The following is a 14,484-nucleotide window of genomic DNA, read 5'->3' on the forward strand; positions in this document are numbered from 1 at the left end:
GCTATCTCGTTTCCGGTCGGGGTTGAAGAACTCAAAACCTACGGTTTATAACATTGGGGAGTTCGGCGCCGAGGTCAATGGGCGGTTGGGCCTGGCTGTAGAGAGGAAGAATGGTAGCACCACTGTGGCCACCGATAACAGGGACTTTGATACTGGTAGGGTCGGCATCGCCGCCAAGGGCGTGTGCAGCAAAGGTCGACGCGCGCACGACATCTAGAGTAGTCACGCCGAAAAGACGCGTAGGATCAAAGACACCGGCTGCGCGCAAAGTCTCGGCTGCAACGGGAACTGTTGAGTTTACAGGGTTGGTTACAATACATGAGATTGCTTCGGGGCAGGTCTTTGCAACCTGGGCAAAGATGTCTCTGATGATTGAGGCGTTGGTCTAAAGAACTAAGTGAGCAGGCTGCTGAATAAACAGGGCTGAGAGCTCTTACATTGAAGAGGTCTAAAATGCCGATTAGTGGCAAGCTCTAATAAGATGATTTGCAATGAATGACTTACCATCTCGAGTCATTCCTGGCTTCCTAGCAATCCCAGCAGTGACAACGACAATGTCGGCTCCGCTGAGTGCTTTGGCCAAACCATCATTGGAAGGTAAATAGCCAGACACAATCGCTTTGGTGTCGATGTGATTGAGATCGGTGGCAATGCCGGGCGTATGGACAATATCGTAGAGGGCGATTTATGTAAAGAGATTGCTCTATTCTCGCTGTCAGCGTTTGGGGCAACTGTGAAAATGCAGACTGTTTACAGCTTTGCAGAGGAGACTGAGCGGCGTCCCAATCTGACCGGCAGCACCGAGAAGAGCGATCTTTGTCATGGCGTTTGAGTGTTATAGAGTAGTGTTTTGAGAAAGTATCTGATCATGTAGCACATTAACCCTGAAGATAGATATGGCTTTATAGCCAATACTTTGCGACGATACGAGTCAATATCTAGCTTGGTTGGAACGTCAGGACGGCAAAGGTTTATGCCGATTGCCATGTGCCTTTTGTTCGGCTGATCTATCGCCCGACGTTTGTGGATCGGACGGCCATGGTCACATTGGCTACTCATTTCTTTGTGGGATTTGGGGCAGCCGTCAAATGGCGACTCAAACAACAGATGGTTCAGCTCAGCATATTATGCAACATGTATGTAAACGAACGAACTAATTTTATGAGGAGTCAGTTGATTGTGATTTAATACGATTTGGTTATCTCACGTTACATAGATAAACTCAGCGACTTGTTATACTTCCAAGATTCGAGCCAACTTAAAGGTCTCCCAATCTATTATAAATAGTATTCACGCCTGTAAACGTCGCTTTTCTTCTCTTTGCCTTATTCTATGGATCCAGATAGGCTCGGCGCATTTGCTAAGCGATCAAGAGATTGTAGGTTGGAGCCCAGCGTGCTCTGGAACAGGTGTAAGAAGAGGCTCCCCCAAAACAGCCCGTCGCGCATTCTCCATAGCACAAACTTCCATCTTAGTCAGAGTCTCTACTGTATGTGTTCCCAAATGCGGCACAAGAAGAGCCCTCTCGTTCTTCAAAAGACGGTCATTGATTTGAGGTTCATGCTCGTAAACATCCAGACCAACAGACGCAACTTTCCCTGAATCCAGCGCCTCAGCCAGTGCATCCTCGTCAATAACAGCACCTCGGGCTGTGTTGACGATGATAACGCCATCTTTCATCTTGCAGATCTCTTGGGCACCTATAAGATGCCTTGTCGCGGTGTTGAGTGGAACATGGATGCTGATTATATCACTCTCGGAAATGAGCTTTTCGAAGGATACATATTTTGCCCCGGCTGCTTGCTGAGGGGGAAGTTCTGAAACGACACGGCTTTGGCCAATAGCCCACTACAATATCATGGGTGCACTCCAATAGGCCGTGGGAATTAGATAGCCTGATAGTGCAAGGGAGTGATACTATATTGACGCTCTGAGAGTCGAGTCCCTCTTATTGTGTATATATGCTCATCAGCTTTCTAAATGGGTCGTAGACAAGAAGCTCCGCCGCGGTGATCCGTTTCTCGTGTTGGTAGACAAGTCCCCTTCGTACGATCAACACTACCAGCTCCGACTCTTTTGCGCTAACATCAGGACAAAGCTGAGTGAGCCTCTCCACTAGATCAAATTCTGGATATATTTTCCCGTTCTTATCATACCATTTGTCCTCACCCGAGCCACTAACGTGGTAGGTTCCCTTCCAAGATTCTGGAAGGGGACCAAGAGTATGAACAATAGATGACACCACTGATGCATGTCCCCATCCATGAAACAGATATGTTCCTGTGTAGAGTTCAAAAAAGATGCACATGTAACTCCAAACATCAGAGCCATACGACGGGCTGATGTTGTGTACCCGTTCAGGAGCGCAGTGTGTAGCAGGTGACTGCATCTTCTGAGTCGAAACACAATCTTTATGAGCAAGACCAAAGTCTCCAAGGACGATTGAGTCTCCTATAAATTCCTCTTTTGGCTTCATTGGCATTACCAGTTCGCCATCTTTCCACTGCTCAGTCCATAATTTCATCTTCCTCGGCCGCCCGATTCGCTTGTACTTTTCAGACATACTGCTGTTGAGGGGCCGAAGGGTATACATTATATTGGCGGTGTTTAGGTCTGTTTATGAGTTAGGTGTGCTTCATTTCGTGTTGTGTCACTGTACACAATGAACTATGCCAGTCTCGTGTAGTGCCTTCAAGGCCTGGAGTAATTGTGCTGCAAATGCCATTCTTGTAGCAATGGGCGTTTTTCTGGGTGGGTGATTTCTCAAGTTTGGTTCTTGAAGAGGAAGTACAAAGACGCGATGTTGGCCGTGAGGGGTCGGGAGCAGGAATGTTCGATGATAAACCAAAAAATAAGTCAAGTCTATTGCTTTGCCAATTATCTCGCTCTGCATGTGATAATCACGGTCGTCAGGACTCCCCAGCATCAAGATCTTGAGCGCCACGCCTCTGTTCTCAAGCATATCCTGCGCCATCCAAGCCGTTGAAAAAGCGCCATGGCCAAGTTCGTGGATAATGCGATATCGCTCGACAATAATCTCACTGATAGATAGTGGGTAGCAGAAACCTCTAGGGTAGAGGTTAATGTCTTCACAGGCGAATTCAACATCGGGCTCTTCATCGGAGCCGACGACATCGCCCCAATCTTGATCATCTTCTCTTTCGAGAATTAATTCTTCTGTCAGTGGCGCTGGCTGTGTTAGGCTGCTGGGCGGAGAGTCTGTAGTCGGAATCCGATCCATTATTGTCTGGTGGCTTCTTCCGTAAGTCGATAAAATCTGGAGGGAACCTTCGGTAAACTGCAACAGCGCCAGCCTCAATCAAATTCATTTTCGTAACCCGCAATATAGATCTAAGCCTCAATCAAACATATCAAAAGATTCCCCAAAACCAAACTCTTCCCTGCAGCGTATTCCGCGGACCCGTTCCGGTGTTTTCCACCTCGATATACTTTGTCCCAATTCTCATCGCCCCAAGGCCCAATTAACAGCAGCCCAGAGACCCAAATTAGGCGAAGTCAACTGTCAAGCCCCCCGGGGTCCCCTAGCTCCCCGCCAATCTAAACCCCTTCCAGCAGGTCGACACGCCTGGAAGTTCAAACCCCTCGCGCTTTCAGCAGGTCAACCCATTCAGAAGGTGGACGCGCCGAACCCTCCATCTCCAGATTGCTGCCGCTTTCATCATAGTCTCGATTCCCCTCATATTGATAAGACCCTGTAATTCCATTCCGTTACATTTCATCTTGGTAACATTTTCTTGCTCTATTCTTTTTCTTATCATCTGCAGGTGTAATAATGTCTTCAACAGTTCTCACAAATGGCCGCTTCGTCGGCGACGATGACTCGTATCGAGAGTGCATGATCGTCGAGGGAGCTAAAATCGCCTACATCGGATCCGAAGACGACAAAACAGTCCACGACGCAAAATCTCAAGGCGCAGATATTCTTGATCTTGGCAACCGCGTTGTTCTTCCTGGATTCATCGACAGCCATGTCCATCTTCTATTCTTCGGTCTGTCACAGCAAAAACTCGATCTTGGCGGATGTAAATCCCTACAAGAAATTCGACAGAGGATAATAGACTTTGCTGCTGCCAATCCAGACCTACCCAGGATTCTGTGCAGAGGATGGCTTCAATCTGCGACGGATGGAGTTGCTCTTGCGAGTATGATTGATGATATCGACTCACGGCCTATTTTCATCGATTCAAATGACCTTCACTCCGCGTGGTGCAACACCGCTGCTTTAAAAGAACTCCCAATTGATGACATCAAGGCGAAGTGCCCAGAGCATCTCACATGCGATGAGGACGGCAACCCGACTGGACTCTTGGCAGAATGGGCTGTCACAGCGTTTATCTGGCCCTTTTTGATTCAATCGCTCTCAATGGACGATAAACTTGAAGCTCTGGAGCGAGCTGTTCAGGCTTATTCAGCGGAGGGCTATACTGGGGTTATCGATATGGCAATGGATACAGTAGCCTGGGAAGCGTTACAGACGTTACGAGAGAGGAAGGGCATCAATCTTCACATCGCAGCTCACTGGTTCGTTCCATACGAAGCAGACGAGAAGGTCCTTGATGAAAAGATCCAGGAAGCTATCGACATGCACAGCAAATTCCATCCTTCGAAATCACCAGAGTTCTGCATCGTCGGCGTCAAGCTCATGTGCGACGGTGTAGTCGACGGCTGCACAGCCGCATTATCATATCCCTACGGGGATTCAACTGATATGGTGCAACCTCTATGGCCCGGCGAAGCAATGAACCGCGTTCTGTCACAGATCACAAAAGCTGGAATGCAATGTGCCATCCACGCTATCGGCGACGTCGCAGTCTCCCAAGCCATCTCCGCCATCGCAAGCACCAATAATCCCACCGCGCGCCACCGCATCGAGCATCTAGAAATGGCCACCCCCGAAGACGCCCTCCGTCTCGGCAGTCTCGGCATCACCGCCTCTGTACAACCCGTGCACAGCGACCCCGCCATTCTAGAAGGCTACGAAAAGCTCGTCAAGCCGTCTGCATGGAAACACTGCTTCCCTTATAAAGAGTGTCTCGACGGACATGCGAACGTCGCTATCGGTACAGACGCACCTACTGCGCGACACCTGCCGTTCCCGAATTTGTATAATGCTACGACGAGAAAGTCGGCGCTGGAGCCGGAGAGGGAGACGGTTACGAATGGGGATAGTGCGTTGACGCTGGAGCAGGCTGTGAGGGGCGCGACGTATGGGGCTGCGTATTCGAGGTTTGCGGAGGGTTGGACGGGGAGGTTGGAGAGAGGGTTGAGGGCGGATTTTATGGTGTTGCCGGGGGTTGTGAAGGTGGATGGATTGTTGGAGATGAAGGTGGATGAAACGTGGTTTGAGGGTGAAAGGGTATATAAGAAGTAGTTTATCACTGATACATGTAGAGTAAATGTACAACATTGACGCTGTTAACTGTATGCAAAAACATGAAAGTAATCTGAAGATGGAATCACATCTCAGCCTCAAGCATATCAGCTATGACGATGCCTTCTCGGCCCGACCACTCAGCTAATTCTGCTACCCCAGACCGCCCCATCCCGTTATCACTCCAACACCTACTCCCCATCTCTTATCTCCAACTCACCCATCACAACATGTCCCGCTCAAGAACCGGCTGTTCAACATGCAAAAGACGCCATAGGAAATGCGACGAGACAAAACCAGCTTGTCGTGAATGTCAAAAGAATAACCTTACCTGTGAAGGCTATGCTCTGAAGTTACAATGGGATGTAGGCGTTGCGTCGAGAGGTAAACTTACTGGTGCTTCCCTTCCTGTTCTGGGGACTGGTGGTGAGAAGAAGAGGGGGAGAGGGTATGAGATTGATGGCGCAGAGGGGTTTGGGCAGTTCCAGGCTTTGCCACTAGAGACAAATGGCCTGGGATCGGATTCATTGCTAGGAATGGGATATTCCGTAATTGAACCTGAAGAACCGCAGTGGCTTCAACGAAGAAGTGCTCAAGAAAAACACCTCTTTAAAGAATGTAAGCCACCCGTCAGTCCCAATATCCGTGTGCTCACAACCTAGTTATACAAAAAACCGTATTCCTCTTCTACTCCACCTCCACAGAAGATCCATTCCCTCTTGAACTCCAACGCCTGGCCCTCCAAAACGAACCACTATTTCTCGGCCTCATCGCCACACACGTCTACAACACCAACCCCCGGAAGCCCCCACCTCTATTCCACGATCTGTGTAACCAAAGTCTCCGTCTTTTTCGTGAGCAGCTAGGTCGATTTGACGGGACGTTGGATGGGGGCTTGGTCAACGCGGGTGTATTCCTCTGCACTCTCCACGTAAGCACTCCACCTCTTCAAGCCAAACTTCATATGTTTACTAGGTCTGTATTGTAGTTGTTCCAAGGAATCCCCTGGACAGCGCATCTGAATCACATGATGTGGGTGTACCATCTCTTCCCGCAGTCTAAAAACGCGCATCGGATTGGGGACCTGGAATATCGCTTTTCGCTTGAGGCCATGGCCATAATGGACATTCCCACCTTTGTCCGCGGGCGCGACACACCAACCCTTGGCATCTGGGGTTATCTCCGCGCAGCCCAAAAAGCGTCTTCAACGGGGCTGGTTGGCGGTGTCGAAAGTGTCTCGGGCTTGCCGCGAAGTCTCCTCGATATTTTTGGGAGAATGGCCCATGACGATGTGGAGAAGGACCTTGCGAATTGGGAGGGTCATGAGGGGTCTATTCCGCATGTTCATCTCTGGGAAGCATTTCGACTATCGGGAATCTTACTTGCTCGACGACAAAAGCGCACACAAGCTGGCTCGCCATCCAACGAGTTACTAGTATGTCGTCTGGTAGCGACTCTTGACGCACTATACGAAACTCGCCAGCGCCAAGAATACGCTCATATCCTCGCTACGAACAGCATGCTATATCCCTATACAGCAGCGCGTCTTGAAGTAACCATTCTCCAAACTCGGCCAACATGGGTGCGAATACTTCGTCGGTGCGGTAGTATCTGCGACGCATACCGCGACACGCCAAATGCACTAATCCTCGAGGAAATACTAGATAAGGCCTTGGAAAGGGGCGATAACGATGTTGATCTTGATAAAGAGACGAGATTGAGAGGCGTTGAGCTGAGTTTGTTCTAGCTAGGCCGTTTTAGGATGGTCGACACGCAGCCAATCAGGTGTTACATGTGCTATCTGGGTAAGTGGGTGGACCTACTGTTTGGATGCTAGGCTGATCGGTATCACCCCGCAAAATATCGATGGGTTGGTGAAAGATTTCTCTAGGCTGGGGTGAAGCCGGTTTCGGGGTGATAAGGGGGATCGCTATAAATCCGGGGTATCCTCGAGGACATGCCTGAAAGGATAACAGGTTTAACCTGACGAGCATCTCACTATTCCTCCGCATTTGTTTCTTTCTTCTAGTATTGGCAAATATGGATAGCGAATTGAGCTTTCCCCCTGGGACTTCGCGTCTCCTGAGTTAGTTTGTATCGCCAGCAATCACTCTACGTAGGCACTGACGCATCATACAGGTCGCTCTGAGATTATCCTCGTCCCAACACCCTCACATGATCCCAATGATCCATTGGTCAGTCCTTTCCTTCTTCTATAACCATACAAACTAACATCCCCAGAACTGGAGCAAACGCCGAAAAGCATGGAACTTCACCCTCGTCCTCGCCGTAACAGTAGCGTTCTTCTCCGCGTATGTTCCCCCCTTTCCCATTATCCAACCTAACACTAACAAGATCAGCATCGTTATGCAAATGGTACTATGGCAACAAATGATCGTCGACATGCACGTAACCTACGACCAACTCAACTACGGCGTCGCCTTCAACTCAGCTGGCCTCGCTCTCGGAAGTTTCCTCTTTATCCCACTCGCGCGGAAATACGGTTCTAGACCTTGCTATATACTATCCACTGGGCTTATGGCTGCTGTGTCGTGGTGTAGTGGCAGGATGGAGACGGTGGGGGAGATGTATGTTACGAATTTCCTGTCGGGGCTGGCGGCGAGTATTAATGAGACGATTTCAGAGATCACGGTAAGTGATCATGATATAATGATTGGTGGTATACCGTGCTGACAGATCTAGATTGCGGACTTGTTCTTTGTCCACCAACGAGGTACTGCGAATGGGTTTTACATCATGGCTGTCATGGTCGGCCAATTCGTCTGTCCCTGCATAGTGGGTGTTCAAGCAGCTGCCCAAGACTGGCGATGGACATACTACACCACGGGCATCGTCCTAACCGTCCTGTTCCTCCTGTTCATCTTTTTCTTCGAAGAAACAAAGTTCATCCCCGTCACTATTGGAGAAACACGCAACACCTCAAGTCAAGGCATATCCACAATCAAGAACCCAAAGGATGAATCAACGCAAGGAGACATCCAAGACTCAGACCTCAACTCAGAAACCCACCCACCCCGCCTTACATACAAAGAACGAATGCGCTTCTTAACACGCACAGACGAACCCCTCTGGCGGAACTATCTCGTCCCCCTCAAAATGTTTCTCTTTCCACACGTTCTCTTCTCGGCGCTTCAAGTAGCTAGCTGCGTCGCTTTTCTCATCCTTCTCACATCATCCATCTCCATGATTTTCTCCGCACCGCCGTACAACTTTAACACAGCGGGCGTAGGGCTCATGTCGCTTGGTCCGTTTGTGGGAAACTTTCTGGGGAGTGTTTATGGTGGTGTGTTGGGTGATTGGGTAGTTGTCAAGTTGGCGAAAAGGAATAAGGGGATTTTTGAGCCGGAGATGAGATTGTATATTCTTTTGTTGCCGGCGCTTCTTATGGGTGGCGGACTTGTGTTTTTTGGAATATCAGCTGATAAGGTGAGTCTCGTTTTCGTTGCGAAATTGTTTTGTTGGCTAATCGTATCAGGGCTGGCACTGGATCTATCCAAGCCTTGGAGGTGCCATGTTTGGCTTTGGTATGGCATCCATGATTGACATATCATGCACCATCATCATCGACATTTACCAAACAGTACGTCTATCCAGCTGACACTGCAAGACAGCAACTAACAATCAGCAGCTTACAGCAGAGGCCTTCATATCCGTTACTTTTATCCGCAACATTCCTTCCATAGGAGTTCCATTCGGTGTTGTCGGCTGGATAGCATCCATCGGCATCTCAAAGCTCTTCATCATCAGCGGATGCGTCGCTACTGCTGTCTGTCTACTGTTCATCCCCTGCGCTATCTGGGGTCGGCGTGTCCGCAAAAGCACATGGCAGATGTATGAGTCTGTACGGGAGTTGAAAGGAGCAGCTCGACACTAGTACCATTTTGCACTACAAAATTACAGCTGCATGCTTGAAAGATCGATCTCCTATCTCTATCTTACCTTCAAATGACGCGACTAAACATGTATCGCATTGGCTACAGTTAAGGTGGATAATGAGTAACCTTTTGGGTCCAGATGTCATCACGAAGAGCGGCTATCCTATGAATATAAACAGGATTACTTAGATAGCTAAATGGACTTCCTGGTCTATGTCAGATAGATTTCAGGAGCCCCATCTATGGTCATCATCCGAGGTGTCCTTCACGACCTTCCTTGTCACAGAAGGTGACCAGATGTCTTTCATGCTACCTTGACCTGGCCACTTGATGTGATCTGCTTGAAATTCAGGGTGCTTCTCCTGACTGGTAGGGAGTTCCTCAACAAATTCTTCAGAGGCTGCCCTTCCGCTATCGTTAATGGATGATCCCTCTTCAGATTTGCTCTGTGTTATGGCTGATACCTTCTCAATATCTTCAGGCAATAAACCATGGTATTCTCTGCGACCGGCTACCGTGCTGTGTTTGTAAAGGCTCTTGAGATCCTGTAATCCTTTCTCCAGAATCCCTTGTTTCAGCTCCAGGCGTTTTCTCTCGGCGGATATTTCCTCATTTTCGCCCGCAAGGAGGTATAACATCTCATCGCTCATCTCAGCGACACTGCTTGATGTGAAAAGCAAAGGAAGCTTGCTGATGAGGCAGTCTTCTATCGCTAGGACGCTCACATCATCGATGAACCTGTTCACTGCAACCTACGAGTAGATTAAACCCGTCAGCGCGATTGAATCACTCAATACTAACTCCGTGATATATCTTACCTTGTAAAATGCTTTCATGTAATCTACTGCCAATGAGCTTCCAAAGCGCTCCATGTTTGGCTCGAATCCCTGCCCAGCCACCCTTAAGAGCTCAATCGGATTTATACTGATCTTCTTGTCAGAGCCGTCGAAACGGCTTGTTCCAAACATCTTAGTAATCAGTGACTTGACCGTACGTTTGTGGCGGTCTTCCTGGGTCTGCTGGACGTGCTGGACAAGCTGCGGATTATTAGTGATGGGATGCTGCGTAGCTGATACAAGCAGTTTGTCAATCTCGCGGCTCATTTTAATTCTTAGACCCTCTACTTCTTTACGAATGAGTCTTAAGATCCCCTCAGAAACTTCTTTTGCGGCACTTTGCTCAACTACCTTTTCAGTCGTAAAGTGCACTACATCGAGCATGTCATCAGCAAGTCTCTTGGCAATCCTCTTCCAGGGCGTGCATTGCTCGATGAAAAGATCATTGACGATTTGAGGATTGAAGAGACCTGGAAGCTCGCGACCTCTGTTGTATTTGAGACGGCGAGCAACGTTGCCAATAAATTCAGACCGAGAGATGCCTGATACCCCGACGTGGGAGTTGTCGAGGCCTTCGTCTTCACTTCCACTCGCTGAATCGATGATGTGTTGACTCTGACCGTCGACTCGCATTTCCTCCGCAAATTCATCAAGTCTCAGTCGTACCACAGCTCTCAGTCTCTTGGCAAAACTAGCACGTTCGTTCCGGTTGCCGAAGAAGCGATCACTGTAGGTACCATCCACTGCCTGTCTCATCAAGAGTGTGTAATTTTCGCTCACACGCAAAAGGTAGCTTCGTTGCTGCTGTGAGGTACCTCGTACCGGGCCCAGACGTTCGAGCGACTCAACGCAGTTGAGGATACCATCTTCAACGTCCTGTTCAAGGCTCGGAAGCTGAACAAGAATTTGATCTCTCAAGACAGTGCTCAATCTGACCTTTAAGGACTCTACTCCGCAGTGCGAAGACTCAATGGAACTCCATAATCCTTGGGAAAGAAACTCTTTTTCGTTTTTGTTCCTCTGTGCCAATGTGATATCACGCTCGTCGTAACTGCGGTTTTTCAAAACATGCCAGCCTAGGTCGAGCTCTGCTTCGATATTCTGGGCTAAGCGGACAAAGTAGTGTTCAGACGGAGAGCCTATATCAAGCGTATCAGGCTTTGTGATGAGGCCCATGGTCCTCAAGCCGTCCGGGTCGGCTTTTTTGGCCATCAGAGTAACTTCTTGCAGAACATACTCGTACTTGGCTGACACGACAGTGAGTATGATACTACGCGGGCGCGCCATATACCCCTCCACCATATCGTGGACAATGCTGATATCGGCATCAGATTGATTCTTGTTCCCCCCCCTGAAGAGTCCAGGAAGGTCCACCATTGTTAGATGTGGCTGTTCGGGTCCACTGAGCTCGACACGGAGTGTATCTTCGTAGAACTCCCCTGGGCCGGTTGGGATGGCCATCATAGCCTCTGCCTCCGTCGTCACGGCGCCCAGGCCATCTTCATCGATGCTGGCCATTGGCGTCCATTTTTTGAGGCGCTCTTTGTCTTCACCAAACCGACTCTCACCAGGAGTGATGGATACCTTGGTACTCATGTTGTGGCCGCGACGAAGTACCAATTCCGTAGCGAAACGTGTACAGAGGCCGTCCTTGATTGGGAACTGCATACCAGAGACTGCCTCGAGGACGGAGCTCTTCCCCGCAGACTGATCTCCACATACAATAATTTCGGGAAGGGCAATATAATGACTTACTCCCTGTAGACGGAGCTTGTCGATGATGTCCAGGAGATCTCGGTGATCTCCTATAGCAATGTTTCCATTGATCTTAGTTGTGTCCATGACCATTGTAGATGATAAATGAAGATTACAATGTTTTTTGTTGGGATCCGTGGCAGTAATGGTGGCTTTATATTTTGAGTGTACAACTCGCCGGGCTCTGGTCTCCAATACCCAATGCAGTATACATCGCGATGATGAGATTGTTGGTCGGCCTCCTGCAGGATCAGGCATCAAGATATTGTCATGCCCCTGGTCCAACATGTACACTAATTGCGTGTCCCAACATAATTGGTCTCGAATACACCAAATTGTTGGCTCTTCAAGGTGGTTTCCACTATCTCACTCGACAAAGTCCGCTTATAACAGTAGCCCAATCCACGTTGGTGGTGTGGGATAATGCACCATGCATGTATGTGGACAGTTTTGGATGGTTGTCAATGCATCTTATTGGACATCCCGCGCCCAGACCGTGTCACGGCGACTCAGTCAGAATCCTCTGAGGAACTGACATCTTGAATCGTCTTATTTTCCTGAGTCCTTTGCAGTGACCTCAGTTCCGTTGGTACAGTTGCTGTTAATGTCAGAGAAGGCCCAGCAGTCGAATCATAGTTTGGTGGCCGGGGGGGGGATAGTTAGTGCCGATTTTAACTCCCGCCTCGTCAATTTCTCGATATCGCCACTTAGTTTTATGAAAGGGAGCTGTGCTGAAGTTCCTGGGACTCTATAGTACGGAGGTGGCATCCACGATGGATAAATCTTTTGGTGACAAGCAGAAGCTTGCAGCCTGAGTGGATGATGGCGCAGATATTGGTCGCAAAGAAAGCAAGCTTTTTTGCTCGTCCCAATGAGCCTCAGGTGGGGAACTAATCCAGGTTTGCCTTCATAAAAAACGACGATTTGCATCTCGGCATGAAGCGTCAGCTTCGGGGGACAAGCTTTACGCAGCTTCGGTTCAACATCCTGGGTGCCCAAATGTTTCTCAAGCTTCTCCATTGCCGAGTTTGTATCTTTCCCCAAAAGCGTTTGGACGATTGCAAGCAGTGGAGCTTCGCCGTATGGGAATTTGAACGGACATGGACGAGGAGCATTGATCGGTAGGATGCCGATATTGACGAAGATGCCGGGCTCCTTCACGGCGAACTTGATCATTGATTTAATCGCAGAATGATAGCGAGCGACTTTGTGTAGATTATCCAACCAGGCCTGGCTTTTTGATTCATCAAGTTCTAGTAAAGTTCGTAGTTGCTCAGCGTATTGCCATCGAGCTTCCGACGCCCAATTGATGAGCTTGACTATAGCCGCACAGGTCCAACTCTGGATGCGGGAGGTAGAGGCTGTGAAAGGGCAGCTCTCGAGCCAGATCTTGAGCTTTTCTGACTGGAGTTGCCTGTATTGCGCTCCAGATTGTGTCTTTTGTAGGAACTGGCGAATGCCTCGCTTCTCAATCCTTTCTGCAATTGGCAAAATTCGATCTTTGTCAAGCTCAGCAACCAGTTGTAGAACCTCGGTCTCGGCTTGCGATGACGGCTTTTCTGTATCGCTCGCCATGTTAGTCACGTTCATTTAGTTTAAACTATTGCATACCCCTTCTAGAAACCTCTTGCAGCACTTGCAGCACTCTTTTCAGTCCAGCTAGATCCTCAGGTGTCAAGCCATGGTTGCGGGCCAAACGGAGGACATTCCCAATTTGGTCATGTATCTCCAGACAAACAGCCGTAGCTGTTTCCGCTCCTGAGCTAGATGTTGAACAAATAAGGGCAAATGAGTCTAGAAACTTTTGCTGGAGCTGCCATACACCCGAAAAGCCGCCGTCTGGGTTCTCATCGAGTGTATTCCGGGTCGGTTTGCCTCGAACGGGGTCAATCAGACGTAACAATGTAGAATGTAGTACAAAGCGATCGAGGGTGTTCCCTTTAACATTAATTAGTTCACCTTTGGTATTCATTGTAACAAAATTTGCGAGTCTCTTTTTCTATTGTAGATACAAAGACATGCGACTGAGATAGGTTACTCTGTTATCAACAGGCAACCATGAGTTTTTGAGTCTGCATATTATTTTGTTCCAGGTCATATATAAGCACATGCATGCATTTCTCTAGTGGTTGACGTCGGATCTAATTGGTCCACGTTGACATGCTGATGACATGGGGGCTGGCTTGCAGCCTCTTCTCTTTGTTCAACCAGCACCCAAAAATTGTAATCCTAATATGCGCTCGCCTACATAGGCGCAACGGTATGTCACGTTGCAGAATGGAGCCATTTATCCCAATGATGTACTCAAGCCGAACTGTTTTCCACTTGGGCTATACTCGGGCCAGCTTTTACTTTTTAGTATCCTTTCTTGCTTCAAATGACCTTATCCACTAGGTTGAGATGATTCTATGGCAATGAGATTGGGTGGATCGATCAGCTGAGTAACCGCATACTTTTGCCGTTGAAGCGAGCCATGCTGCGATCTGGCGACTGAGTAAGTACATGCTCTGTACCGCTGGCACGTCAGTGGTATCCGAAGCATTTTGATGATTAGTTTGACCCTTGTATTGCATGTTTAAGGCTCAGTCGACGACCCTGAAGAGTG

General features: G+C 48.7%; 8 protein-coding genes; 3 read left to right on the forward strand and 5 right to left on the reverse strand.

The window, feature by feature from the left end:
• Window positions 1-31: 31 nt before the first annotated feature.
• FFUJ_12952 (probable malate dehydrogenase) lies at window positions 32-823 on the reverse strand (the record flags this gene model as incomplete). XM_023575580.1 has 4 exons in its annotated part: window positions 32-385; window positions 438-448; window positions 505-618; window positions 748-823. 4 exons carry the CDS (start codon window positions 821-823, stop codon window positions 32-34), a joined length of 555 nt encoding a protein of 184 aa, XP_023429638.1.
• Window positions 824-1,368: 545 nt separating this feature from the next.
• Window positions 1,369-1,680, reverse strand: FFUJ_12953 (Putative hydroxyacid dehydrogenase; the record flags this gene model as incomplete). The annotated part of the gene is made up of 1 exon (XM_023575581.1): window positions 1,369-1,680. One exon carries the CDS (start codon window positions 1,678-1,680, stop codon window positions 1,369-1,371), a length of 312 nt encoding a protein of 103 aa, XP_023428870.1.
• Window positions 1,681-1,948: 268 nt separating this feature from the next.
• FFUJ_12954 (uncharacterized protein) lies at window positions 1,949-3,241 on the reverse strand (the record flags this gene model as incomplete). XM_023575582.1 has 2 exons in its annotated part: window positions 1,949-2,613; window positions 2,662-3,241. The coding sequence occupies 2 exons, from the start codon at window positions 3,239-3,241 to the stop codon at window positions 1,949-1,951; spliced, it is 1,245 nt and encodes a 414-aa protein (XP_023428871.1).
• A 552-nt stretch (window positions 3,242-3,793) lies between these two features.
• FFUJ_12955 (related to exoenzymes regulatory protein aepA precursor) lies at window positions 3,794-5,392 on the forward strand (the record flags this gene model as incomplete). The annotated part of the gene is made up of 1 exon (XM_023575583.1): window positions 3,794-5,392. The coding sequence occupies one exon, from the start codon at window positions 3,794-3,796 to the stop codon at window positions 5,390-5,392; it is 1,599 nt and encodes a 532-aa protein (XP_023428872.1).
• A 230-nt stretch (window positions 5,393-5,622) lies between these two features.
• FFUJ_12956 (uncharacterized protein) lies at window positions 5,623-7,139 on the forward strand (the record flags this gene model as incomplete). XM_023575585.1 has 3 exons in its annotated part: window positions 5,623-6,010; window positions 6,055-6,323; window positions 6,381-7,139. 3 exons carry the CDS (start codon window positions 5,623-5,625, stop codon window positions 7,137-7,139), a joined length of 1,416 nt encoding a protein of 471 aa, XP_023428873.1.
• Window positions 7,140-7,432: 293 nt separating this feature from the next.
• FFUJ_12957 (putative HOL1-like protein) lies at window positions 7,433-9,287 on the forward strand (the record flags this gene model as incomplete). XM_023575586.1 has 7 exons in its annotated part: window positions 7,433-7,478; window positions 7,532-7,587; window positions 7,634-7,704; window positions 7,753-8,044; window positions 8,096-8,839; window positions 8,889-8,993; window positions 9,042-9,287. The coding sequence occupies 7 exons, from the start codon at window positions 7,433-7,435 to the stop codon at window positions 9,285-9,287; spliced, it is 1,560 nt and encodes a 519-aa protein (XP_023428874.1).
• A 228-nt stretch (window positions 9,288-9,515) lies between these two features.
• On the reverse strand, window positions 9,516-11,972 carry FFUJ_12958 (related to Mx2 protein (GTPase protein); the record flags this gene model as incomplete). XM_023575587.1 has 2 exons in its annotated part: window positions 9,516-10,040; window positions 10,107-11,972. 2 exons carry the CDS (start codon window positions 11,970-11,972, stop codon window positions 9,516-9,518), a joined length of 2,391 nt encoding a protein of 796 aa, XP_023428875.1.
• Window positions 11,973-12,509: 537 nt separating this feature from the next.
• On the reverse strand, window positions 12,510-13,851 carry FFUJ_12959 (uncharacterized protein; the record flags this gene model as incomplete). XM_023575588.1 has 2 exons in its annotated part: window positions 12,510-13,438; window positions 13,491-13,851. 2 exons carry the CDS (start codon window positions 13,849-13,851, stop codon window positions 12,510-12,512), a joined length of 1,290 nt encoding a protein of 429 aa, XP_023429633.1.
• Between the last annotated feature and the right edge of the window lie 633 nt (window positions 13,852-14,484).

The sequence above is a fragment of the Fusarium fujikuroi genome, chromosome FFUJ_chr04 (genome assembly GCF_900079805.1).
Source record: "Fusarium fujikuroi IMI 58289 draft genome, chromosome FFUJ_chr04".
NCBI classification, from domain to species: Eukaryota; Fungi; Ascomycota; class Sordariomycetes; order Hypocreales; family Nectriaceae; genus Fusarium; species Fusarium fujikuroi.